The sequence below is a fragment of the Hypanus sabinus genome, chromosome 21 (assembly GCF_030144855.1).
Source record: "Hypanus sabinus isolate sHypSab1 chromosome 21, sHypSab1.hap1, whole genome shotgun sequence".
NCBI classification, from domain to species: domain Eukaryota; kingdom Metazoa; phylum Chordata; class Chondrichthyes; order Myliobatiformes; family Dasyatidae; genus Hypanus; species Hypanus sabinus.
In genome coordinates, this window is record NC_082726.1 from 37,096,317 (window position 1) to 37,123,032 (window position 26,716).

General features: G+C 44.0%; 2 protein-coding genes across 6 annotated transcripts in view; one reads left to right on the top strand and one right to left on the bottom strand.

The window, feature by feature from the left end:
- Positions 1–9,865: 9,865 nt before the first annotated feature.
- Positions 9,866–13,467, bottom strand: LOC132378967 (general transcription factor II-I repeat domain-containing protein 2A-like). Its single transcript, XM_059946362.1, has 2 exons — positions 10,763–13,467; positions 9,866–10,677 (listed from the first exon to the last, which is right to left on the bottom strand). Exon 1 carries the CDS (start codon positions 12,202–12,204, stop codon positions 10,972–10,974), a length of 1,233 nt encoding a protein of 410 aa, XP_059802345.1. The 5' UTR covers positions 12,205–13,467; the 3' UTR covers positions 9,866–10,677; positions 10,763–10,971.
- Positions 13,468–13,653: 186 nt separating this feature from the next.
- The window catches only part of LOC132378966 (paladin-like), a 278,270-nt gene continuing 265,207 nt past the window's right edge, over positions 13,654–26,716 (top strand). For 4 of the 5 annotated variants that reach the window (XM_059946356.1, XM_059946357.1, XM_059946359.1 and 1 more), the window contains exon 1: positions 13,654–13,923. In XM_059946356.1, coding sequence (XP_059802339.1) covers positions 13,772–13,923 — 152 coding nt within the window. In that variant the 5' untranslated portion in view covers positions 13,654–13,771. Of the gene's footprint in view, positions 13,924–14,306; positions 14,679–26,716 lie in introns of those variants that run through there. The other variant, XM_059946358.1, reaches the window with a different exon arrangement.

Here is a 26,716-nt window from a genome sequence, read left to right on the forward strand (position 1 = left end):
GTAGTTCTCATTTCACAGGTGAACATGGTGAGCATGTTCTCCTCTATGGACTTGGTGAGGGAAGAGGGTTCGATATACTTCCATATATTTCAGGTCCTGATGTCACCATATTCATTCAGTAGTGCCTCCCAGAATATTGTTTTGGATCATGTTAATTATTATTTTCTGTTGCCTTATAATGAAATAATCTCATAAAATTTGAGTTTAATCACTGTGTACAATGTTCAATCAGTAAAGTAGGGACACATAGGGGCAATGCTTGGATTTCTTTCTAACAGATGCTCTTATCTTCAAAAAGGTCATTGCATATACAGTTAAACATTGTTCAACAATTTTGAAGAATCAAGCGGTGATCTGCAGCAAAAATATGAATTATATGTATTGGAGGGTAAATATTAACAATAAAATTAATGGAATTAAGGGAATCAAGGGTTTAGTATGGGAAAGAGGCTCTGAAGTAAAAAATCAACAGCTATTTAATTGAATGTCAGAGCAAGCGTGCAAGGCCGATGGACCTGTTCATGCTTCTATTTCTTATATTTTTAGAAATGGTGGAAGAGATGCAGCCCTTGTATGGCAGAATTTTTCCCATATGCACTAAATGAGATCATTCTGTGGAATTGGGAGCCTGTATACCTTCTGAATCTGTATGGGATCAGTTTACTGCATATCTGCTGGCACTGTTTTGTTTTTGAGACATTGGCTTTTGAAAGCTGTGTCGGTGGCTCCAGGGAATGATGTAAACCTTGTTAATAACAAAATAAAATCTAGAAACCATTCATTTACATTTTGCACTTTCAATATTTTATGCATACTGCCTCACTGTCTATATCCCTGTTTCAGGACTAGTACATTATAGTCAGTCTGTAACTTGTTAGTTATGAGTTCCTGTGGTTTCAAAGGATTGCTTGTACTTTGCAATGCATTGAAGGCCTTGGTAAACCAAGGGCCACTTTATTGGGAGTGCCTGCTTAGAAAGCTTTCACTGTGTGCCATCAGTGGAAACTAAACCCAAGCCATTAAAGAAAGGTCAATACTTTCTCCCCAAGATGACAACAGTTTGATGATCGAGGTAATACTGTCATAGGATTGTATCTTTTTCCATTCTGAATTTGAAACAATTTTTTTCCCATGGAACTCATGGAAAACAGTAAGGAATTAGAACCATGGATGATTTTTCTTGATAGTCATTGTAACTCACTGTCAAACCTGGGAGATATTTAGGTGATATACACACTGTATACTGTACATAACCCACAATCCAAGATCAAGGTGGTTGCTGGATATTTGTGGTTAGAATCTATTGGGTTAAGTAACCTGATTATAAATCCAACAGTTCTTGTTTATATTACAAACCTACTTCATTTTTAATATATAATTTGAAGAGTTGAAATAGGATATATTTACATTCCATTTAATAAAATCTGACTTTGAAATATTTTTAGATCTGCCTGTTTAAAGATATAATCTAAACTCCAAAGACAGCTTGTAAACTGTTTCATTTAACAATGGAGCCACTGTTAAATTAATTAATGGTAGAGGTGCATTTTACTTTGATTTGGAGTAAGTATATTTCAAAAGCTCTGGAATTTGAGATGGTCATTGTGGTAAACCGAGAAACTGATGATTTCTGTGAGAAATTGTAGTTTCATAGGGCCTTACTCTCTCTGTGTTGGGTTATTAGAAAGAACATTCTGTTCTTCACCCATAGTCTTGCAGAAAGATCAGTGTGTTTTGAAAATGATGATTGGATCAGCTTCCACCACCAAACAATTTTCATTGGATTCATTCCACATGACATGCAAATACTCATAAAATTATTCAATTCAATCATATATTAAAATTGCTTGCAATTAATAGCAGTATTTCTTTGGATTTGGGTAATGTTATGAGATTGCATTTCTTTCCTATCATCCTAAGAAGATGGTTCATTACTTTTTCTTGTGAGTTGTTACAGATTCATTTTACAACAGTGCAGCAAGAAAGAATGTTTTATGTAGACTGTCATGTGATATTATGTATTCAAGGACCAGGTTGGGTTGTATGGGTCATGGCAGATTCTGTACCCAGAAGAATGTTACTGGACACATTGATAAAGTTACAAATCATCTGATTCTTTGACTTTAATATGCTGTAAGTTATGAACTATTTATTATTAGATTAATAGTCCAATACTTTACCCACTAAATTATCACAAATGTTTTGTTAAATTCTTAATCTTAGTTGGAGCTATTTCATTGTAGGAGAATGCTAAGCCAAGACTAAACCTTTTCGTAGTGGTACATAGCAAAAGAATCAGGCCATTCAGACCCTTGCCTTCTTCCTAATTGAATTATACCTGGTATAATCTTGGCTCTATCTGCCTTTCTATACATAACAAAAAAAAAAACCTCTCAATCTCTTTCCATTTTTCCAACAGACAAAGCTTCATACTGAAGGAGAAAATGGCAGAGATTGTCATTCTAGTTCCAAGGATTTCTCCGAGTGGCTTGCTGTGGAGAAGCAATGGCAATAACTCCATGCTAAACCACTCTCATCAAAAATCACTACAAAATGCTGGAGAAACTCAGCAGGTCAGGCAGCATGATGGGAATGAATAAACAGTTGACGTTTTGAACCAAGACCTTTCATCATGAAATGTTGACTGTTTAGTATCAGAATCGGGTTTATTATCACTGGCATGTGATGTGAAATTTGTTAACTTGGCATTCCATAGATGCTGCTTGACTGCCGAGTTCCACCAGCGTTTTGTATGTGTAACTCTGGATTTCCAGCATTTTCAGAATCTCTTGTGTTTAAAAACAATTTCTGTTTTGGTAGCATCTTTAATAAAGCCCGTGACACTTCAGAAAAGTATTAACAAACAGACTCCCCTAAAGGAGAATAGCTTTAAGGCAACCTTGAAGGAGCTAAGTAAAGGTACAGAGGTTTAGGATGGGAATGTCACAAGTTAATACCTGGGGAATGCAAAGTAAATTCAGGCATAGGAGGTCAGAATTGGAGCAGATACTCAGCAGTTTATGGAGTTGGAAAAGGTTATGGTAGCATAATGGTTAGCACAACCCTTTATAATACCAGCAAACTGGGTTTGGGTCCTGCCACTATCTGTAAGGAGTTTGTAAATTCTCCTCTTGACAGCGTGGGTTTCCTCAGGTGCTCTGGTTTCCTCCTACAGTCCAAAGACGTACTGGTTGGTATGTTAATTGGTCATTGTAAATTGTCCCGCAATGAGGATAGAATTAAATCGGGGTTACTGGGCAATGCAGCTCAAAGGCCCAGAAGAGCATATTCTGCGCTGTAACTCAGTAAATAAATAAATTATATAAATGAGTTATACTAAGGAGGGACAATACAAGGTAGAAAAACAAAAGGATTTATATTTCTGATCAAGAAATTTTCATAGCAATTATCTTCTAAAACTCAGATTTTCATTTAAGATAAAAGGTTGCAATTTTATCTCTTCTTCTGTTGACAAGGTTTCAAATGAACTTGAAAGAAAATAATTCTAGGTTTGCAAGTCCTGCTGGAAAGGCTGGCATTTATTGATAATTTGCAATTGTCATTGAAAAAGAGGCGGTGAGGAATTGTGAAGTGTTGTAGAATGTGTAATGAAAGCACTCCCTGAGCGCTATCAAGTAGGGAGTTACAGGATTTTACACAGCCATGATGACGGACTCAGATTCAGAATCAGGTTTATTATCATTGACATGAGTCATGAAATTTGTTAGCTTAGCAGCAACAGTTCAATGCAACACATAATATAGAAAGAAAAGAATAAATAAGTAAATCAATTGCAGTAAGTATATTAAATAGATTAAAATAGTGCAAAAACAGAAATAATATATATATTAAAATATGTCCTCATAAGTTTTTAATATGAAATAGTAACAAAAAATGCTGGAAATTCTTAGTAAACTGACAAGTAAAACATTGTGGCAGGAAGAACAAGGAATCAAAATTTAACATACAACTCTAAAGTTGGTACAGGAATAGAGAGACTTACTATGAGTATACATACATTATTAGTCTTTGAAGGTAATGAGGGAGGTTGAAGAAGCTGCAGGCAATTAACTGAGATTCATTACTAATAAACAAAACAATAATTGAAATATTCAAGATGCTGAACACCTGAATTAAAATTAAAACACAGCTATAGAGGCAGCATCTGCAGAGACAGAAAAATAAGACTTCCAGGTCTATTTTTCCTCTGAATTGTTACCCTCTCTGCCTTGCCACCAAAGACAGATGATACTTAGTTTTGATTTAAACTCCTGGATCTGAAACATAAACTCTCTTCCTTTCCCCACCGATGTTGCATCATCTGCCAAATATTTCTAGCATTTTCAAATATTTTTGATATTTTCCTCTCACATTATTTTCTGTACACTGTTTCAAACTCTACTAATTTATTGTCATACTACAATACTTTTCTCTTGGCTTTTTTTACTGCACTGGATGTAATCTGGGTGCTTGAGCCATACTTCATATAATCTTGTAGCCAAAGGACTGGTTTTTACTTTGCTTGTCATCTCTTTAGGTCTTGTTCCTCTTTGTGGCAGGAATTCTGATTCAGATTCTATATTCCATGTTTGAAATTATTCATCAGCTCCTTCAGTGAAGTAGTTTAATTGTAGATCAAAAAGACAATCATTAAACTGCTGCTTAATCTGCATGAATTATTTTATATTTGTATTTACATAATGCAAATTGCAGAATGAAAGGTGCACTGACACGTAAGTGGGGTAATGTAATGTGAAAAAAATAAATACAGTAATCACTATCAGGAAGGGAAAATTAGACTCAATGTTTAAAGATTAAACATTGGTTTTTATTTCTCACATGTACATTGAAACATACAGTGAAATGCATTGTTTGCATCAAATCCTATCTGCGAGGATTGTGCTGGTGACAGCCTGCAAGTGACCCCATGCTTCTGGCACCAACATAGTATACATAACCCTAAATGTAAGTCTTTGGATTGTGGGGGGAAACTGGAGGAAACCCCTTCAATCATGGGGAGACAGCGGATAGAATGGTACCTCTGATAATAGAGGAACCTCTGATGTGTCATTTGTGCACTTTTGTATTTTATGCATCCTGTTGTAGCCATGACTTTCCAAAGTTCAAAGTAAATTTGCTATTAAAATACATATATGTTAGCATATGCAACCCTGAGATTCATTTTCTAGTGAGCATATTCAATAAATCCATAATAGAATAATAACCATAAATGAAAGATTGTGCCATCTGGGTGTTCTACCAGTTTGCAAAAGACAACAAAATGTGCAAATACAAAAAGAAAGAAATGATAATAATAAATAAATTAGCAATAAATATTGAGAACATGAGATGAAGTGTCCTTGAAAGTGAGTCCATAGGTTGTGGGAACAATGAGGCAAGTGAAGTTATCCCCTTTTAGCTGAGGGATAATAACTGTTCCTGAAACTGGTGGTGTGTGTCCTGAGGCTCCTTTACCTTCTTCCTGATGGTAGCAGCTAAAAGCGAGCTTGACCTGCATGGTGGGGGCCCCTGATGATGGATGCAGCTTTCATAGAACCATAGAACATTACAGCACAGAAACAGGCCTTTTGGCACTTCCTGGCTGTGCCGAACCATTTTTCTGCCTAGTCCCACTGACCTGCACCTGGGCCATATCCCTCCAAACCCCTCTCATCCATATACCTGTCCAAGTTTTTCTCAAATGTCAAAAGTGAGCCCGCATTCACCACTTCATCTGGCAGCTCATTCCACACTCCCACCACTGGGAGTGACTTTGCTCCTTGTAGATGTGCTCAATGATGGGAAGGTCTTTACCCATGATAGACGTGCTGCACCCAGTACTTTTTGTAGCATTTTCCATTCAAGGGACTTGTGTTTGCGTACAAGGCTGTGATGCAGCCTGTCAATATACTCTCCACCACACATCTATAGAAGTTTGTCAGAGTTTTAGATGTCATGCCGAACCTTCACAAACTCCTAAGGAAGTAGAGGTGCTGTTGTGCTTTCTTTGTAATTGCACTTGGGTGCTGGGCTCTGAACAGAGCCTCTGAAATGATAACTCAGATGAATTCAGAGTTGCTGGCCTTTTCTACACCTGATTCACTGATGAGGAATGGTTCATGGACCTCTGGTTTCCTCCTCCTGAAGTCAATAATCAGCTCCTTGGTTTTGCTGGTATAGAATAAGAGGTTGTTGTTGTGGCACCTCTCAGCCAGATTTTCCATCTCCCTCCGTATGCTGATTTGTCATCAACTTTTATTTAGCCAACGCCAGTGGAGTCATCAGCAAACTTGAATATGGCATTGGAGCTGTGTTTAGCTGCACAGTCATAATGTAAAGTGAGTAGAGGAGAGGGTTAAACTCACAGCCTTGTGGTGCACCTGTGCTGATGGAGATTGTGGAGGAGATGTTGTCAATCTGGACTGACTGGGGTCTGAATGTGAGGAAATCGAGGATCTAATTGCACAAGGAGGTAATGAGGCCAAGGTCTTGAAGCTTAGTGATTAGTTTTCAGGGTATAATAGTGTTGAATGTCGAGCTATGGTGATAAGGAGCATCCTGATGTACACATCTTTGCTGTCCAGATATTCCAAGGCTGAGCAAAGAGCTAATTAGATGGCATCTGTTGTGCCAGTAAGCCAATTGAAGTGGATCCATTAGTTCTCAAGCAGAAGTTGCTATGTTTCATCACCAACTCTCAAAACATTTAATCACTGTAGATGTAAGTACTTATGGATGATAGTCTTTGAGGCAGATTACCATGTTCTTCTTAGACACCAGTATAATTGAAGCCTCCTTGAAGCAGGTGAGTACCTCAGACTGCCGAAGCAAGAGGTTAAAGATCTCACTGAAAACTCCAGTCAGTTGATCAGCACAGGTTTTTAATTCTTGGCCAGGTACCCCGTCTGGGCCAGATACTTTTTGTGAGTTCACCCTCCAGATGAATGCTCACATGTTGGCCTCAGAGACTGAAAACACAGGATCACCAGGGGCTGTGGGAGTTTGTGATGGTTCCTCCATGTTTTGACAGTCAAAATGAGCAAGGAAGGCATTGAGCTCATCTGGAAGTGAAGCCCTCTTGATTTTACTTTATAAGAGGTGAAATAGCAACCTGATTTCTGAGTTAGACAGCCGTGGATTTAATTTCCAATCCAAATCACATCATTGAAATGGCACCCCAGTTCAATACTCATGCAGTGATGTATTAGCAGAGGTACTAGCCTTCATCTGACTCTTTAAACTAATCTACATAGATGTGTAATTTTCTTTTCAGGAGAGTAGGAGACTTTTGCCTGGAGTTCAGGCCTATACTTATTGCTTTACCAAATAACAAAAAAAACGGAGAAACAAAAGCTGAAAGTTTGAATTAAAAACCAAAAGTTGCTGGAAATACTCAGCACTTACAGAGAGAAAAAGAAACAGGGAGTGATTTAGGTCATTGTCCTATCATAACTAAAGCAAATGATCTGATTTCTATCAGGCTGCTCTGCCACCTTCCTGAGTGCTTTTTGATTGTTGTGTTTCCTATTTTACAGCAATGGCTCTTTCAAAATGTTGGTCATGGAGCATTTCAAGATGTTTGCAGTGGTGAAAATTGCTGGATAAATGAGTCATTATTTTTATTCTGCTCTTTCACTCACATGGCATTAATTTGCCAAAATAGTAGCAGGGTTATGAATCTTTAGCTAGGGAAGCTGGGATATTTCTCCTCAGAGCAGAGGTACCTAAGAGAGGAATAAGGTTGTATTGTATTGTTCATTGGGTCATTTTTCAGAAATAATTTATGTTGTACAAATTATTTTTAAAATGACAAAGAATAGATGAAAATGGTAATACTGGACATGCCTAGCATGTCAGTCAATATGTGTAACAAAAAATAACCAATTAACACATTGGTGTGAATTCCTCAACCTTCTGTGGTGTTTATTGATCCTTTAAGACATTGCTAAAGGAACAAAGGCCCAGGGCTAACAGGTTCATGATAGTTCATCCCACCCCCTCCGGTCTTCTCCTATCATTTCGCATTTCCCCTTCCCCCTCCTACTTTCAAATCTCTTAGTATCTTTCCTTCCAGTTAGTCTTGATGAAGGGTCTCGACCTGAAACATTGACAGTGCTTCTCCCTATAGATGCTGCCTGGCCTGCTGTGTTCCACCAGCATTTTGTATGTGAGGTTCATGATAGTGATGTGATAAAAATCTAGTGAACTTGTTATCTTGGCGGAATGACTCACAGATGGATGTTTGTTGGACCTGGTCCAGTCAGGAGGATTGAGGGGAAATTGGTGGTTAAAAGGGAGGTTATTACCCTGTCACGATAAAGGAAAATATTTGATTTTAATGAGGCCCCAGCGCAGGACTACACGAGAAAGCCTAGTTTGTCACTCTTGGAATAACTTTGTCTAATTTTCCCCAGGCTCTGATGCTCATCTGATGCAGAACCTTGCAGACATACAAGCAAGACAAAGGTCTGGAAATGCCTGGTCAAATTTCTGGAATTACATAAAGCTACCTAGAAATGGTTTTTGCTGCATTCAGTCCATGGTAATAAATACTTGGTCTATTTGATTTTAACTGAAGATATACAGGACTGTGCAAAAGCCTTAGGCACATATAGCTAGGGTGCCTAAGACTCTTGCAAAATACTGCTGTAATTTTATGTAATGCACTGTAATGCTGTCACAAAAAAAAACATTATGTGTGTGAGTGAAGATAAACCTGATTCTGATATGGGTCTCTATTGTGGGCTGAGAGTGGGAGCATCAGTGACATGCTGTTATGATCCATAAACCAATTGTTTGGAATCGAATGACCTTGCCTGGTGTCAGCACCCTCTGCCCCTGGCATTCCTGCTCTGCCACCTGTTCCACCCTTCCACTCTCACCATTCCCAACATCCTGTGTTCACACCAGATTTACAAACTTGCTCTCCACTCCATTGGCAACTACAGTATTGTGCAAAAGTCTTAGGCATCCTAGTTTATGTGTGTGTGTGTGTGTGTGTGTGTGTGTGTATGTGTCCAAGACTTTTGCACAGTACTCTATGAGCTTACAACTTGTCAAAGTAATGTACATATCTAAATTTGCATAATGATGGATGGGATTATGGACAAAATTGTACTTGGACATTTTTTCCTTCTCTTAGAGAATAGCTCAAGTGAAAAATGACATTCTTCTGCCCCAGTTCTGAGGTGAGAAAATGGCAGTGTCTGAATAATTTTATCATTGGCTGCTCGTTATACACCAGCTCCCATAGGAATGGACAGAGTGAAGTCAAAGTCCAAGGTCAGGAGGTCTAGACAAATGGAGCGCAGGCTCTGTTACATTGACTTAGCATACAGAGGTTGATGGACATGCATACTGAGCACACACACACGCAGACTCACTGCACACAGTCACAAATATACCATATTGTCCACACTCTTTCCCTGTCTCCCTCCCTTCCCCATGTAATCCTCCCCATCCTTCATTCCCAAGTTCTCTCATTCTCTACCTCCGTCCCCTTCTCTTAACTTCTGCCATCAGTCTCTCCCTCCATTTCAACCTCCTCACTTTCCCACTCGGTCCCTCTTGAAGTGTCTTGGTCTGAAACACAACTATTTATTCCTTTCCATCGCCCCGCTGAGTTCATTCAGTATTTTGTAGCTACTCCCCTGTCCCATCAGTCATTTCCTTATTAATTTCTCTCCCCCCCCCCCGCTGTTGGCTGCCCATCTTCTCTGAGACAGACTGCTTACCTTTTTCAGGTCTTCTGCCCGATTGTCAGTGGTACGTACCCCGTAACTGGGTCACTTACCAGCAAAGATAGAGAGGTCCGTTGAAGTCTGATGGTACTATTTTTAAAAGTCTTTATTTATAAAGCGGCACAAAAATAAGATTAATACAAACATTCAGATAATATACGTCATCAATACTCAATCTAAAAGTGCGGGTATAATAATAATCATCAATAAGAAATAGCTCGATTGTTTGCCTAGGGGATAATATATTGTCCGACGGAAATATAAAAGTCACTCAGTTCCTGCAGGCTTCAGCCTTTGGGGACCGCTGGGTTTTCACTTGTTGGAGAGAGAGAGATTTGTGAGAAAAAAAACTTGCCCGGGTCTTTTATGAAGCAAATCCATTGAATCGGGAAAGTTGGTTCCCCGTTGTTAGTTCAAGAAAATCGTTTCTGTGGTACCCGCCACCGGCCCCCAGGCGAGGGAACCGAACGCACGTGGCTTCCTTGAAATGGCTTCCCGCTACTACGGGATCGTTAGCGTTTCTTCTGGTACGTCTGACAGGGGTTGTTCCCCCAGACCAGGGGTTGGCAACCTTTACCACTGAAAGAGCCATTTGGACCCGTTTCCCACAGAAAATGAAACACTGGGAGCCACAAAACCCGTTTGACATTTAAAATGAAATAACACTGCATACAACGTTTTTTTCCCTTTACGCTATGTATAAACAAACTATATTGTGTTGCATTTATGAGATCGATGTACTCCTGCAGAGAAAACAAAATTACATTTCTGCATGCAACAAAAACATTTTGAACTCCAAAAAAAAGATGTTGGGTTGAAGGTTAGTTTTAAGCAAAATATTCAATGTCTATTTGAGTCCTTCTTGTATTTATGAAAAACGCCGAACTTAAATTGTCCACCAGCAGCAAACCAAAAATAACGTCAGCCAGCTGTCAACCTGAAAAATAAAAGGACTATTTCACTGAACAATGAAAAAATATGAATATACGTAAAATAATAGGCAATTACAATATTTATCATACTTGGTTAATGGGATTTCTGCTCCTGGACCTCAGCGCACAGCGTTTGCACATCAGGGCTGTATGACGTCACCTTCATCTTTACACAGGATCGCAAGCTGTCATCTGTGAGGCGTGTGCGATGTTTGTTTTTAATAAAGTTCATGTTGGAGAACACCTGCTCCAATACATATGTGGATCCCAAGATCAACAGGACTCCAAGCGCATACTTTTTAATGTTTACATAAATGTTGAGGATGGCATTCCATGTTTCGAACACGTATGTCTGATTTGGGGAGGTTTTCAATATCACTCCATTTGTGATTCTGAGCAAGAACAGCCTTCTGACGGGCAACATCTTCAAGGTCTGCTGTCAAGTGTCTAAACTTGGACACCCATATGTCTTTGTCAGCTATGTCGGCCAGTTCCATCTCAAGATCAGGTTGACTCACACCTGCCAATGCAGTCGTATTCAGTAGGGATGGATCGATGCTTAGGGGAGTGACCGGGAAGGATAATGTGTTTTTTTCCTCTCTGAACTCACAGAAGCATTTCCCAAACGATGTTTGCATTGCGATGATTGCAGAATGTAAATACTCCGAATTTATCATGTCGTGAGCTTGTTTGAACTCTCTCAAATTGGGGAAGTGAGACAATGTGCCTTTCTGTAAATCTCTGGCAAGCACTGTCAACTTGCGCTCGAATGCCAAAACATCCTCCAACATGTGCAGGGCTGTGCGTCCTTTTCCGTGAAGAGCTGTGTTCAGCGTGTTCAGGTGCGCTGTCATGTCTACCACGAAGTGCAGCTTCTCCAGCCACTCTGGCTGTTCCAGCTCAGGAAAGGTGAGCCCTTTGCTGCCCAGGAAAGTTTTCACTTCTTCCAGACACGCAACAAAGCTTTTCAGTAACTCCCCTCTGGACAGCCACCGGACTTTGTTGTGCAGCAGGAGATCAGAATATGCGCTTTCCAGCTCGTCCAGTAACAAACGGAATTGACGGTGATTTAAATTTTTTGCCATTATTTTATTGAAAATCTGAATGACAGCATCCATTACTTCTGTGCATTCCGGAGGAAATGTTTGAGCGCACAGTGCCTCTTGGTGCAAGATGCAGTGAAAAGTCAGCAGCTTTCTGTCCAGCGACTTCTGCAGTAAAGCCACAAATCCCTTGTGCGCTCCTGTCATACTTGGTGCCCCATCAGTAGCTACTGACACCAGGTGGGTGGTCTTTATTCCTTTGGCTCTTAAACAATTCAAGACAGCCTCACAGATGTCCTCCCCTTGTGTTTGGCCTTTTAGAGGTATCAACTCAATCATTTCTTCCTGTGGCCCGGCAGAGTTTACATACCGGCAGAAGAGTGCTATTTGTTCAATATCACCTTTGTCTTTAGACTCGTCACAGGCAATCGAGTAGGCCACAGCTGAATTGATGTCTTTAATTTGCTGCCTTGTGATGTATTCTGCCATTTTTATGGTTCTGTCTTTGACAGACTTTGCAGAGAGGGGTTTTCTGCACAATTTCACTCTTGTTTTTAAAGTCCGTGAATAGATGTTCTGAAATCTTAATGAAAGATTCTTTTATATATTCACCATCTGTAAACTGCTTCCCTTGCCTGACTATTTCCTGAGCGGCAACAAAACTAGCATATGTAGTTGAATTTCCAGATTTCATCCACTTCTTGAAATGATTTTTGCTCAGTTCCGCATCAGTTCCGAAACGGCTTTTTTTCTCTCATCACCATCCGGATATTTTTGAGCAAAGGCTGCGTGTTTATTTTGGAAATGACTTGCGACATTTGACTTTTTGTTGTTTGCTAGTTTCTCATTGCATATTAAGCATAACGGTAAACCAGTCTCGTCAGCAGTGAAAGCAAATGAATCTGCCCACGTATCACTAAATGTTCTGTTTTCTTCAGTCACTTTTCTTTTTTTAGAATTCTCCATAGTTAGCCTACCTTGGATCGAAATATTAAAGAAATCGCGCACTAGCCGGTGTCAGGCATTGGCAGTGGTGAAGTATATTAATAGCGACAAAAACACATTTTATTTAGATTGTACAAGATCACCATAATCTTCAAATTTAGAATTACATTTCAAAAAACTAACAACAACTAACATAAAATACATTTTAATTAAATACTCATCATTTATTTTCCAAAGCCACAGGGAGCCGCAGCACAGAGATGAAAGAGCCACAGGCGGCTCCGGAGCTGCGGGTTGCCGACCCCTGCCCCAGACCCTCTTTTATACTTCCTCACGGGGTCTCAGATGTCAATCAGGTTGGGATGATGCAATTGCTCTCTCAACCAGCCCACTTTGCCTGAGGGCTTGCACGTAGGGTAGTCCCCAATCCACAAACATGGTCTCCAGGAGACAATGGCCAGGTCTCTCTCTCATTTCCTGGGTCCTCTGAGCCAACCCAATAATGCTCTTGCGATTCTCACAAAAGAGGGGGCTCCTCCGCCCCTTCGGCCCCTCAGAGCTGTGGTGCATTCATAACAGCAGTCACTCTTGAACTACACACCCAGCACCCTCAGTGTAAGACCTCTCAACCTCTATCACTAGTCCCATTCGTCCCTCCTCCATCTTCCAATCACCTTACCTCACTTGCATCCACCTATCGCCTGCTCCAGGGTAGATATCGGTAATTTCCTTTCTATCTTTCAGTACAACTAATGGATGTAGACGCGACACGGCATCTGTCAATTTCACCCACAGATGCTGCGTGGTCCGCGTTCCAGCATCTGCAGACTCGTGTGCCATCAGTCAACGTAGATAGACTTATTCTGTAGGAGAAGGAACAACTCATTGGGCTTTGTCATTATAGCGCGCACACTGTGGCTTTAAAATCCCATGCTGTTCCGAAACTCTCCGCGTAACTCGCATTTTGTTAATAACAGATGATCAAATCCCTCTCACCCTGATCACTTACACATTGAGAGCCCCGTTACCATATTCGAAGAAAACCTCCCGGTCAACACGCCTCGCTCAGACACCCGCGCCAAAGGAAAACAAACGAATTGGTCGTTAATTTATGGGAGTTTACTGTGCCAATAGTGGCCCCTGTGCCTGGATTACAATCTTTAGAAGGTGGTGTTCGGAGCTGTTTTCAAGAAGTGTGAGGACTTGTCATACGAATTCAAGTCCTTTCTTTCGAAATTACAATGATCATTTTCGTCCTCCCAGGTATGAGTAAATATGTAGCATTTCAGGCTGACGCTAACACGCTGTTGCATGTACAGTCATTTCATCAGTAGTTAATTTGAGAAATACTGAACGACTCTCCGGCTGCTCCATTCTGTTTTTTTTAAACAACATTCAGTGAAAGTTACACAATTGCTACATCCGAGAGCCGATCTTCCTGTGCATAGAGAGCTGCTGGCAACAGACCTCGGCAGGACCTACCGTGTAGTAAAAAAAATCAGATTAAACCGGCTTCGCGCCCAAACTATTCAAAACAGGAAAGGGGCGAGCTAACTGATAATTTGATAGCGAAAACCTTCAAAGTTCAAGAAAACAGCAGCGGTAAGTACTACATTAACACGGAGCAGCTCTCCCTGCTTGAAGTATTGAGAACTTGATACTGTGGTCGGATTGGCTGTTGCTAGGAGCCAGCGTTTGATTGGCAGGGCCGTGGCTGAGTTCTGCTCGGCATGGGCACGCCCTCGCATTCTCCGGTGTTGAGTTTTGCCGATTACTTGGCGCGCGTGTTTGTGTGTGTGTGTGCACGGTGGGAGCGGATGACAGGGTGCACCGACTACCTGGTGTTGATGAAAGCATCTGGATTTTACCATGACCACTTCTTCACAGTCGTAGGCGTGCTGGCTGGGATTCCGCCGAGATGCTGTAAGCCTGTGCGTGCCTCTTCAGATCTGAAATCTTTTCAACGTGTCCACTTTTGTTAAAGGAATTGAATGTTTGCTGCCAAGTCAGTAGCTCAGGTAACGCATTTTCCCCCTATTTCTCCTCTAGTTGCTGATTAAGCTGGAGAAGTTGATTTGTTTAAGACTGAGTACCGCCGACTTCCATTCAGGGTTGTATGCAGAAAAAAGGGAAGTGGTTAATATATGAAACGTTTCATCTTCAAAGCAAAGGGTGTTGCTCAAGAGCTGGTATGAATACTGGTATGATTGTGTTTAGTCTAAAGTCTGCTTGAATGACCAGCTGATCATCACAACGGAGAAGGTGTCAGTTTGTTTCATCTGGTCTGAACTTGGTGGGTCTGGTACTTGAGCACACATTTGAGCGTGATATCCATATGTGGCACTGAGGGAGTGCTGCCCTGTGAGAGCTGCCAGCTCATGGTGACACTTTAAACCGAGGCATCATTTACCCTCTCGGGTGAGCTCAGCATCCGACTGGTGCCTTTCCTTCAAACAGTGTCATCAGAGTACGATTTTTTTTTCCCAAAATAAAATACTGCAGGTACTAAAAATCGGAAATAAAAGTCGGTACTGTTGATGCTCAGGTGGTGTGTGTGTGTGTGTGAGAGAGAGAGAGAGAGAGAGAGCGTAACAGTTATTAAGGTTGATCTTTTTTTATCAAATCCAAGAAAAGTTAGAAATTAAACCAGCTTTAAGTTGCAGAAATGGAGGCAAGACAGAGAGAACTGAAGGAAAAGTCTGTGTCATGATAGAGAATGGGAGTGATTACATGACACGAGTGATGGCAGTGCTTGTTAAGGGGATAGTACAGATACATTTGGAGGAAGTGTTAATATAGCACAGGAGCAGGCTCTTCAGTCCATTGCCTGTGCCGAACACAGTGCCAAGTTCAACGAAATCCCTCCTGCCTATCCATGATCCACATCCCCCCCCCCATTCTGTGCATATTCGTATTTCTATCCAAACACTTCTTGAAAGCCACTATCACCTCTGCTTCCACCACCACCCCGGCAGCCTGTTCCAGGAACCCTCCACTCGCCCTGCACATCTCTTTTAAATTTTATCATCTCTCACCTTAAATGCATATTTATTAGCATTTGACATTTCTACCCTAGGAGAAAGACTCTATTTACCCTTTCTATGCCTCTCATAATGTTATGCCTATCAGGTTTCCCCTCAGCCTCTGATGCCCCAGAGAAAACAGCCCAAGTTCCTCCACCATCCAGACCTTGCTCTCTTCTCACTGCTACCATCAGGAAGGAGGTACAGGAGCCTCAGGACCCACACCACCAGATTCAGGAATGGTTATTACCCCTCAACCATCAACCTCCTGACCCAGAGGGGACAACTTCACTCATGCCAACTCTGAACTGTCCCTACAACTTATGGACTTACTTTCAAGGATTCGTCATCTCATGTTCTCCATATCTATTGCTTTTTTACAGTTTATTGTCTTTTGTACATGGGTTATTTGTCTGCCTTGTGTGCAGTTTTTCATTGGTTCTATGGACTTACTTTATGTGCGCTCAGAGTGCCCACAGGAAGATGAATGTCAGGGTTATCTATGGTGACATATAGGTATTTTGATAATACATTTACTTCGAACTTTGAAATATGTCTAATTCAAGCAGGATTCTGGTAAATCTCTTTTGTACCCTTTTAAGGTAAGAGAAAACAAATTAATTCTCAGATGCCAGAAAAGGTGTCATGAGAAACAATTTGTGTGGAAATGCGAGACAGGCTGATTATATGACATTGTTAGATTCAATATTATGTTTAAAAGGTTGTGATATGCCATATTGGAAAAGAGGATGCAGCTCTGTGAGCTTGCATTGAACTTTGTCGGCACAAAGACAGAAGTTTCAACCTTGTGGGGTTTTGCTGTGCAGACAGAACTGGCATCTTTACCTACACTGAAACAGTGAATGATTTATATTATTTTTTCTGTGAAATATTTTGAGCATCCTGATGTCAAGAAAGACTTTATGCAAATTTGAGATTTTATTTTTGCAAATTAGCACAGTTACAAAAATGGTCTTACTTCTTTTTAAATTCCTGATTTCTGTCCTTGAGCTCCTGCTTGTCACCACATGTTAATAGGATTAAGATCAGGCATTGCAATTGCCACTAGTGTTGAGATTTGTTCATTTGGGTGACCTTGGTCAAGTTAGGTCAGTGCCCCGAGGAAGCAAAGGAGCAGGATGTACAGGAAGAGGAGTCAAAAACTAGGGAAAGTATAACTCAAAATGAACTCAAGATAACAAAAATATGTAGGTGCTTGTCCAGGCTCCAGAAACAGGATGTGCAGATACCACTAATGTTGCATAAATGAGACACTAACTTTACAAGAGAGATAAACAGGAAGAGCTTCTCATGTAGTTTTTCTTGTAGAGTGAATGCTCACATATTTTCAGAATATAGTTTTAAAGCCTGTGCACATTTTAATGCACTTTTGCATTAAATCTTTTATTGATTTTCTTTGTTAAAAAATCCTTTGATCTTCATGGTGAATGTATATGCAGTGCCAATAGGTAAAAAGGTTCCAGGAATTTAATCCAGCAGCAAAAAGGGACATTTTTACAAGTCATAGTGGTATGTAACATGAAGGCAAACTTGCAGCCTCTGTTACTCCCATATGCCTGTTGCCATTGTCCTTGTAGATAGCAAGGTCATAGTTTTCAGATTTTGCTGTCAAAGGAGCCTTAGTGAGTTGCTGTATTGAGTCACACAAAATGCTGGAGGAACTCAGCAGGCCAGGCAGCATCTATGGAAAAAAAGTAAACAGTCAATGTTTTGGGCCGAGACCCTTATTCAGGACTTAAGGATTTTGAGTGTGTTGTTTTGGGTCTCCAGCATGTGCAGATTTTCACATGTTTGTGGTGCTGCATTGAGTACTCACAACAGCCATGACATGCCGTGGTAGTTGGAGTGGATATTTGGTGTGGTGGTTGGATAGGCAGTCAAATGGTCTACTTTGTCTTCAATGATGTCAAATTTATTGTTGGAGTTACACAGCTAGGGAAGTGGAGAGCTTCCTGCACATTTTGGGTCTTTCAGATGGTGGGAAAGCTTTGGCATGTCAAGAGGTGAGGTATTTCAGGCTGAAGCGGATACTCTGATAGCCACAGTTTTATGTGCTTACATTGATTAGGTTTCTGGACAATGTGACCAGCATGGCACTGATGACTGGGACTTGGCAGTGGTATTGCTGTTTAATGTTGGCGGTAATAGGAGCAGGTGGTTGGACTCTCGTGTGGGAGATAATGTCATTAGCATGGAATGGGCCATTTACCCTGCCCTCCTCACACTAACCAATGGACTCCTATCTATACTAATCCCATTTTGCAGCACTAGTCCTGTAGCCCTCAGTGCTAGACCAGACAGATGCTATCTTTCCATCTCTTTCCATCACTCTGTGGCATTCCAGGTATTTGCCACTCTCTGGGGGAAAAATACCCCCATCAGATTCCTTTTAGATCTTGTACCCCTTACCCATATTCTGTGTCCTCTCATTCACCTCTGATAAGGAAAAAGGATTCCTATAGTCTCTCCTATCAAAGCCCTTATAATTTTATATGCCTCTGTCATGCCCATTTTAATCTGCTCAGGGAAAACCGACTAGTCCCTCCAGTCTGTTCTCATAACTAAAATACTTCATCCCAGGCAACACCCAAGTGAATTTCTTTTGCATCCTCTCTGGTGCCATCAGATCTTCCCTATAGTGTGGTGACCAGAAATGTGCGCAGTGCTCCAGCTGAGTTTGACCAAATTCTTATCAAGTTGAAGCCTAGCTGCTCTTTCCTTGCATTTAATGCCCCAGGTAATGAATGCCAACTTCCCTTCTTAACTATCTTATCTACCTTTGCTGGATCTTTGGCTTTGCAAACCAAGGTCCCTCTTTCCTCAATTCTCCCTTTGATTTTTCAGTATCAATCCCAGGACTAGCCTCGGGCTACAGACTCTTGTGGCCCCTGCTTGTATGGATGTCTGATCCTGAGACCCACTAACCTATGTCATTACTGCTCCTTCTCTGCAGCGCCTGCCATCTTGGCATCACGTCCATGTCATATATATTAACGCGGAGTACAGGAGGGAGGCCTAGACTCTGGCCTGATCTGTAACTTCTCCACCATCCCTATCCTGACCTCCTAACTCCCCTCTGTCCCCAAAACCATCCCTATGAATTTAAAGAAAACTACTAAATCTGAGCTGTAATCTTGACAGAGACTGCTGATCAGCACCATCTTGACTAGAAGTACTACTTTCAGCAAGTTGATGATCTTTCATCAGCATCTGGTGCTTGCCTTACTTTGTGCCTGTAGATTTTGCAGAGGTTGCTGTTATGCATCTGAACCTTGACAAGCACCATGCAGTCCTTTTCCAAACCTTCTTGATAAACAACAATCCAACAGGCGGACGATCATCTCATCTGTTATGTAGCTATTTTGAAGGCAGCATGTAGTGGGAGTTGGACGGCAACTGTGCAGGAAGGTTGTGATCGATTAAGTCCCTCCCACTGCCAGTCATGAAGGTCTCGGTGCTTATTTGAGAGTTCCGGTGTTGACTTTAACAATCTCTTTTGGAAACCGATAGACTGTGTCCTTTCCCTACAGATCCTCTGGTACGTTCCATACTGACCACTGCCTGGTGAGTGGTCTTGTGGTTAGAGGTGATTTCTGCAGAAACTTTTCTATGAAGGACGGTTAAGCTTTGCAGTGGTGAGACTAAGTACATCCTTTGCAACACTGGGGGCAGGTGGAATCTTGATGACATTTGGTGATTGCGTACTCTGATTGCACACGCACACATGACATTAAAAGGAGATGAAGGCCGGGCATGTTTTCCCCTTTCTTTCTGTGGAGAAAATCTAGGCCAAGCATCTACAATGAAGTGTCCGTGGGTCATGGTCAAACTAGATCTCACTCATTTTGCTTCTGGTTACAAGCACTTGTGTGCTGAACTTCACCTACTTTGAGAAAGGTGTCATACAGCTGAGTTTTTGCATTCTATTCAAATAGATTGGCTAACAGATTTTAACATGCACTTAGCAGATAATGCTTGTTTGTACAAATGTTTGCTTGATTTTTGTATTATGCAATAGCAGTATAAAATAATTTGCAGTTGAGCTCATTTTGTGACCACAGGATCCGTATTGCTCTTCACAGCTAATAAAGTACATGAAATTTTGATTGGCAGACAGCATTGTATTGTGTGGTCCCACTAAAAGGCAAAATAATAATCCATTGTATTGGTGATGGTTAACAAATTAGTATTATTCAGCAGACTGAGAAGATTACCTTGTATTTCAAAATAATGCCATGCTTTAATGTTTCATCTTGAATACTCAAGCTTGGATAGTGCCAAACTGTCTTCAGTTGTCAGCTGAGATTTTCTAAAGCGTTTCCGTAGTTGGGTTTCAGTCTATAAATGGGTCAGGCAGACCTGCAGTTTCTATGACTGAACTGAGACCAGTTAGCAGAAAATGTTAAATATAGAGACCTTTTGACAATTGTACTTGGAGTAATTATACTAGTGTAGCATTTGCATATTTAGTATCAGAACTGCTTTGGCATTTCTATTGGATCTTGAGTCCAGGATTACATGGCCCTATTCTTCTCGTGTCCTGGCAAGATTAACTGGTCAGTTATCTTATTTCCTGTTTGTGGGATCTTACTGTGTGAAGTGAGTTTTTATTGCAAAACAGCAGAGGCCTGCACTATAAAAATAACTTACTGCTTGTTATCAATTTCATGAGTTTATGGTAAAAATGATGCTCATGCTACCTAATTGTTAAATGTATGTGAAGTATAGTAGTTCCTCACTGCCCTCAGTTCGCTGTATCTGTGCTGTGGCTTGTAGATTGGTGTCCAGTGCCCATTACTGCAGCAATTTAGTGTTTTGGAAAGAGATGAAAATAATTACTTTCACATTGACTTGAAACACAACAACCGTAATCAGCACCAGTTTACAAAGTCTAAAACTGAAATGGGTGGAGGAGATGGTTAAAGGTCACAGTTATAGATGAGTATCAATAACTTGCGTTTCAGCATCTGAACTTAAAAAATGATAAACACGAGGTTTTGCAGATGCTGGAGATCTGAAGTAAAACACACAAAGTGCTGGAGGAAATCAGTAGGTCGGGCAGCATTTATAGAAAGGAATAAAGAGTTGACGTTTTTGCAGAGACCCATCATCAAGACTCAAAAAGATGAGCCTATGTAAAAATAGTGAATGGCGAGTCAGGTGGCTGCTCTGTATTGTATTCAAAGGAACACTACTGCATGTAGGGTGAGCAACACACATAGAACGCCAGAACGCGGGAGGAACCCAACAAGTTAGGCAACATCTAAGGAGGGGAAAAGAACTGGAAAGGAAGTGGGCAGAAGCCAGACTAAGAAGGTTGGGAAGAGGGGAAGAAGTTGTCAGCTGAGGAGGAAAGTGGGTAGGTTGGTGGGGGGGGGGGAATGAAGTAAGAATCTGGGAGGTGATAGGTGGAAAAGGTAAAAGGCTGAAGAAGAAGGAATCTGATAGGAGAGGAGAATGGATCATTGGAAAAAAGGAAAGAGGAAGGGAACCAGAGGGAGGTGAAAGGCAGGTGAGGGGAAGAGAAGGGGTAAGAGGGTAACAAGAATGAGGAATGGAAAAAGAGAGAAAAAGACAGATGGGGGAAAAATGCTTTGTCTGAAATGCCAGCTGTTTATTCCCTCTATATATGCTGCCTGACTTCCTAAGTTCTTCTAGCATTTTGTATGCTTTGTTCAAGATTTCCAGTACCTCTAGAATCTTGTAATTGTGCACGTAGGGTGAGGTTTATTTTTAATTTGATATTATTAGCATTTAAAGTTCAAGGTAAGTTTTATTATCAAAGTACATATATGTCACCATATACAACCCTAAGATTGATTTTCTTGTGAGAATACTCAATAAGTCTATAGAATAATAACCATAACAGAATCAATGAAAGATTGCCCAGCTAGGGCATTCAATCAGAGAGCAGAAGACAACAAACTCTGCAAATACAAAAAGAAGAAATTGTGGTGACCCATTTCCTGGCGCATCCGAACCGACTCACAATTAGATAGCCTACGGGGGTTTGCGAGCACAGAGCTTTGGAGCCTCTGCGCCATGGGGGGCCGGTTGAGGGAGGCTTAAAAGTGAGGCTGAAGTTTTCGAATAAAGTTTTTTCCTTCGACTGCAGTTACCGACTCCGTGTCGTAATTTTAGCGCTGTGTGTAGCACACCGCTACAATTGGTGACCCTGACGGTCCAAATGATTTTTGGACCAGAAATGACCGACGGTTCATGCGGTTTCGTTGAAACTGCCGGGTTTCTGGACACAGCGCCCGGACCTATGGTTCCAGCAAGCCGAAGCCCAATTCCATGTTCGCCAGATCACCTCAGAAGACACCCGCTACTACTACGTGGTGAGCTCCCTCGACCAGGACACAGCGGCCCAGGTCGCGGAGTTCGTACAGTCGCCCCCAGCAGACGGCAAGTACACGGAATTCAAAGCCCTGCTCCTCAGGACTTTCGGACTCTCACGGCGCGAGCGGGCTGCCCGTTTACTGCACCTGGATGGCTTGGGCGACAGACCTCCATCGGCTTTAATGAATGAGATGTTGTCTCTGGCCGACGGACACACATGCCTCATGTTTGAGCAGGCATTCCTGGAGCAGCTGCCCGAGGACATACGCCTGCTGCTGTCCGACACGGATTTCAGTGACCCCCGGAAGGTGGCAGCCCGGGCGGACTTGCTGTGGAACGCCAAAAAGGTGAGCGGGGCATCCATCGCACAGATCTCCCAGCCACGCTCCCGGCAGCAAACCAGTCCTGGCCCGGCCGCAGAGCCCGCCAACCCCCGGCCCAATGAACACTGGTGCTTCTACCACCAGCGGTGGGGCGCAGAAGCCCACCGTTGTCGCCCGCCCTGCAAGTTCCCGGGAAACGCCAGGGCCAGCCGCCGCTGATGGCTACGGCGGCTGGCCATCGGGATAGCCTCCTGTATGTGTGGGATAGAAGGTCGGGACGCCGGTTTTTGGTCGATACTGGGGCTGAGATCAGCGTTTTACCTCCGACGAGTTACGACACCCGCAGCAGGGCACCGGGTCCCCCCCGAGGGCCGTGAATGGCAGCACAGTAAGGACCTATGGCACCCGTCAGGTGCAGCTACAGTTCGGCTCCAGCCAGTTCACGTGGGACTTCACACTGGCCGCCGTAGCCCAACCGCTTCTGGGTGCGGATTTTTTGCGGGCTCACAGCCTACTGGTCGACCTGCCCAGGAAGAGACTGGTACATGCCGAGACCTTTCAGACGTTCTCCCTGGGTGCAGCCCAGTTGCCAGCCCCTCACCTCGGCTCCATTACGGTGTCCGACAACGACTTCACCAGGGTCCTGGCGGAGTTCCCATCGGTTCTGGCACCGCAGTTCACAGCGGCCATGCCCAGGCACGGCGTACAGCACCACATCCCGACCCAGGGACCACCCCTCCACGCCCGCGCTCGGCGGCTTCCCCCGGACAAGCTCCGACTGGCGAAGGAGGAGTTCCAGAGGATGGAGGAATTGGGGATCATCCGGCGGTCCGACAGCCCATGGGCCTCCCCCCTGCACATGGTGCCCAAAGCGACGGGGGGCTGGAGACCGTGCGGCGACTACCGCAGGCTGAACGAGGCTACCACACCGGACCGCTACCCTGTGCCGCACATTCAGGACTTTGCAGCAAACCTGCACGGCGCACGGATCTTCTCCAAGGTAGACCTCGTCCGAGGGTACCATCAAATCTCGATGCATCCTGACGACGTCCCCAGAACGGCTCTCATCACCCCATTTGGCCTTTTCGAGTTCCTCCGCATGCCGTTCGGCCTGAAGAATGCCGCACAGACGTTCCAGCGGTTAATGGACGCGGTGGGACGGGACCTGGACTTCGCGTTCATCTATTTGGATGACATCCTCATAGCCAGCGGCAGTCGTCAGGAGCATCTGTCCCACCTCTGTCAACTCTGCGCCCGACTGAGTGAGTACGGTCTTACAATCAACCCCGCCAAATGCCAGTTCGGACTCGATACCATTGACTTCCTGGGCCACAGGATTACTAAAGACGGGGCAACCCCTCTGCCCGCTAAGGTAGATGCGGTCCGCCTCTTTCCCCGACCCACCACGATCAAAGGCCTTCAGGAATTCGTAGGTATGGTCAATTTCTACCGCCGCTTCCTCCCTTCAGCTGCCCGGATCATGCACTCCCTGTTCGCCCTGATGTCAAGTCCGAGCAAGGACATTACCTGGGACGAGGAGTCCGCCGCCGCTTTCGTTCAAACGAAGGAAGCTTTGGCGGACGCCGCAATGCTAGTACATCCCAGAATGGACGCCCCTACCGCCCTCACAGTGGACGCATCAAACACGGCAGTCGGTGGGCTGCTGGAGCAACTCATCGCAGGTCGCTGGCAACCCCTGGCATTTTATAGCAAACACCTGCGACCACCCGAGCTTAAGTACAGTGCTTTCGACCGGGAACTGTTGGCGCTCTACCTGGCAATCCGGCATTTCAGGTACTTCCTAGAAGGTCGGCCCTTCACCGCGTTCACGGACCACAAACCGCTTACCTTTGCGTTTACGAAAGCGTCCGACCCCTGGTCGTCCCGCCAGCAACGCCACCTGTCCTACATCTCTGAATACACGACGGATGTCCGGCACGTCTCGGGTAAGGACAATGTCGTGGCGGATGCGCTCTCTCACCCTACCGTTCATGCCCTTTCCCAAGGGGTAGTCTTTGAGGCACTGGCAGAGGCGCAGCAGGCGGATGAGGAGATTCTGAGTTACAGAACCGCAGTCTCCGGTTTGCAGCTCCAGGACCTCCCCGTAGGCCCAGGTGAGAGGACCCTACTCTGTGACGTCGCCACCGGCCAGCCCCGTCCAGTCGTCCCGACAGCATGGCGGCACCGCGTTTTCGACTCCATTCATAACTTGGCGCATCCCTCCATCCGGACAACTGTCCTGATGGTTTCCAGCAGGTTCGTTTGGCACGGACTCCGCAAACAGGTCAGTGAATGGGCCATAACGTGCATGCACTGCCAGACGGCCAAGGTGCAGCGGCACACCAAAGCCCCACTGCAGCAGTTCCATCCCGCCCACCGGCGTTTCGACCACATTCATGTGGATATCGTGGGCCCCCTGCCAGTGTCGCGCGGAGCGCGTTACCTCCTGACTATCGTGGACCGGTTCACAAGATGGCCAGAGGCAGTCCCGCTCACCGACACCACCTCCGAATCTTGCGCCCGAGCCCTGATCGCCACCTGGATATCTCACTTTGGTGTACCAGCCCACATTACCTCCGACAGAGGCGCCCAGTTCACCTCCAGCCTGTGGTCAGCTATGGCCAGCCTTTTGGGGACTCAGCTGCACCACACAACTGCCTACCACCCACAGTCGAACGGCCTGGTGGAGCGTTTCCACCGTCACCTGAAGTTGGCCCTCATGGCCCGCCTGCGAGGAGCCAACTGGGCGGACGAGCTTCCCTGGGTCCTACTCGGCATCCGCACAGTGCCCAAGGACGACCTGCACGCCTCGTCGGCCGAGTTGGTATACGGCGCGCCCCTGGTCGTCCCCGGGGAGTTCCTACCAGCCCCAAGGGGGCAAGAGGAAGAACCCGCAGCAGTCCTGGGCAGACTACGCGAGAAGCTCGGTAACCTGGCCCCCATACCCACTTCACAGCACGGGCGGCACCCGACCTGCGTACCCAAAGACCTACAGAACTGTAAGTTTGTGTTTGTACGAAGGGGCGGGCATCGGCCGCCGCTGCAGCGGCCATACGAGGGGCCGTTTATGGTGCTCCGGAACAACGGGTCCACGTTCGTGCTGGACGTTGGGGGGAAAGAGGAGGTTTTCACGGTGGACCGCCTCAAACCGGCCCATGTGGACCTGGCGCAACCGGCCGAGTTTCCAGCGCCTCGGCGCAGTCCGACCTCCCAAGCAGGTTCTGGCCCAGACTGTGGACATTGGGGGGTGTATCGCCGGTTCTGGGGGGGGGTTATGTGGCGACCCATTTCCTGGCGCATCCGAACCGACTCACAATTAGATAGCCTACGGGGGTTTGCGAGCACAGAGCTTTGGAGCCTCTGCGCCATGGGGGGCCGGTTGAGGGAGGCTTAAAAGTGAGGCTGAAGTTTTCGAATAAAGTTTTTTCCTTCGACTGCAGTTACCGACTCCGTGTCGTAATTTTAGCGCTGCGTGTAGCACACCGCTACAAAATAATATTAATAAATAAGTAATAAATATCAGGACCATGAGACGAAAAGTGCTTGAAAGTGAGTGCATAGGTTGTGGGAACATTATGATCCATCCTTAATTGTATGTATGTAGGCCTCCGTTAGTCTCGATTGACCATGGATTTGCACCTCGGAAAGTTTCCAAGGCGCAAGCCTGGGCAAGGTTTTTTTATATGGAAGACCGGCAGTTGCCCAAGCTGCAAGTCTCCCCCCTCCAAGCCACCAATATTGTCCAAGGGAAGGGTATTAGCATCCTTAATTACTCCTGTATTGAGAGGGTAATTAACAATTTGCCCTGTTAGTGAATCTGGAGTCAGTCTAAGGCCAGACTAGATAAGGGTTTACAGATTTCCTTCCCTGAATAACATGAGTGAATCAATACTGGGTATGTAGCTTCTTGGTTAGTATTACTGGGAGAGGGGGGATGAGGTAAGAAGCTGGTTTTCAATTCAAATCCCAGTTTTATTTAATTACTTGAATGTAAATTCTCCTGTTGCTAAAGTGGGATTTGAGATCATGACTATAGCTCAGCATGCTGAAAAAAGAGACTTCATAAAATGAAAATTTGGAACAAGATGCTGGAAGAAATCAGTGGGTCAAGCAACAAATCTAAGGATAAAAGCTGCAAGTTGACATTCTGAATCAGGGTTGAGAGAGAAAAGGAAAGATTGTCGGTGTATAGCAGTACGGGAATGGGGGTGTGGGAATAGAGGCTGGTAGGTGGTTAGTGCAACCAGATGGGGAGTGGATGAGAATACATAATCCTATTAAAGGGATGTGGGGGTGGTGGGAGAGAGTAAACCTAGGTGAACTGAACAATCTGAAGTTGTTTCTAGT

Excerpts from the sequence above, each read along its gene's own strand:
- LOC132378967 (XM_059946362.1), bottom strand. The coding sequence starts at position 12,204 with ATGGCAGAATACATCACAAGGCAGCAAATTAAAGACATCAATTCAGCT.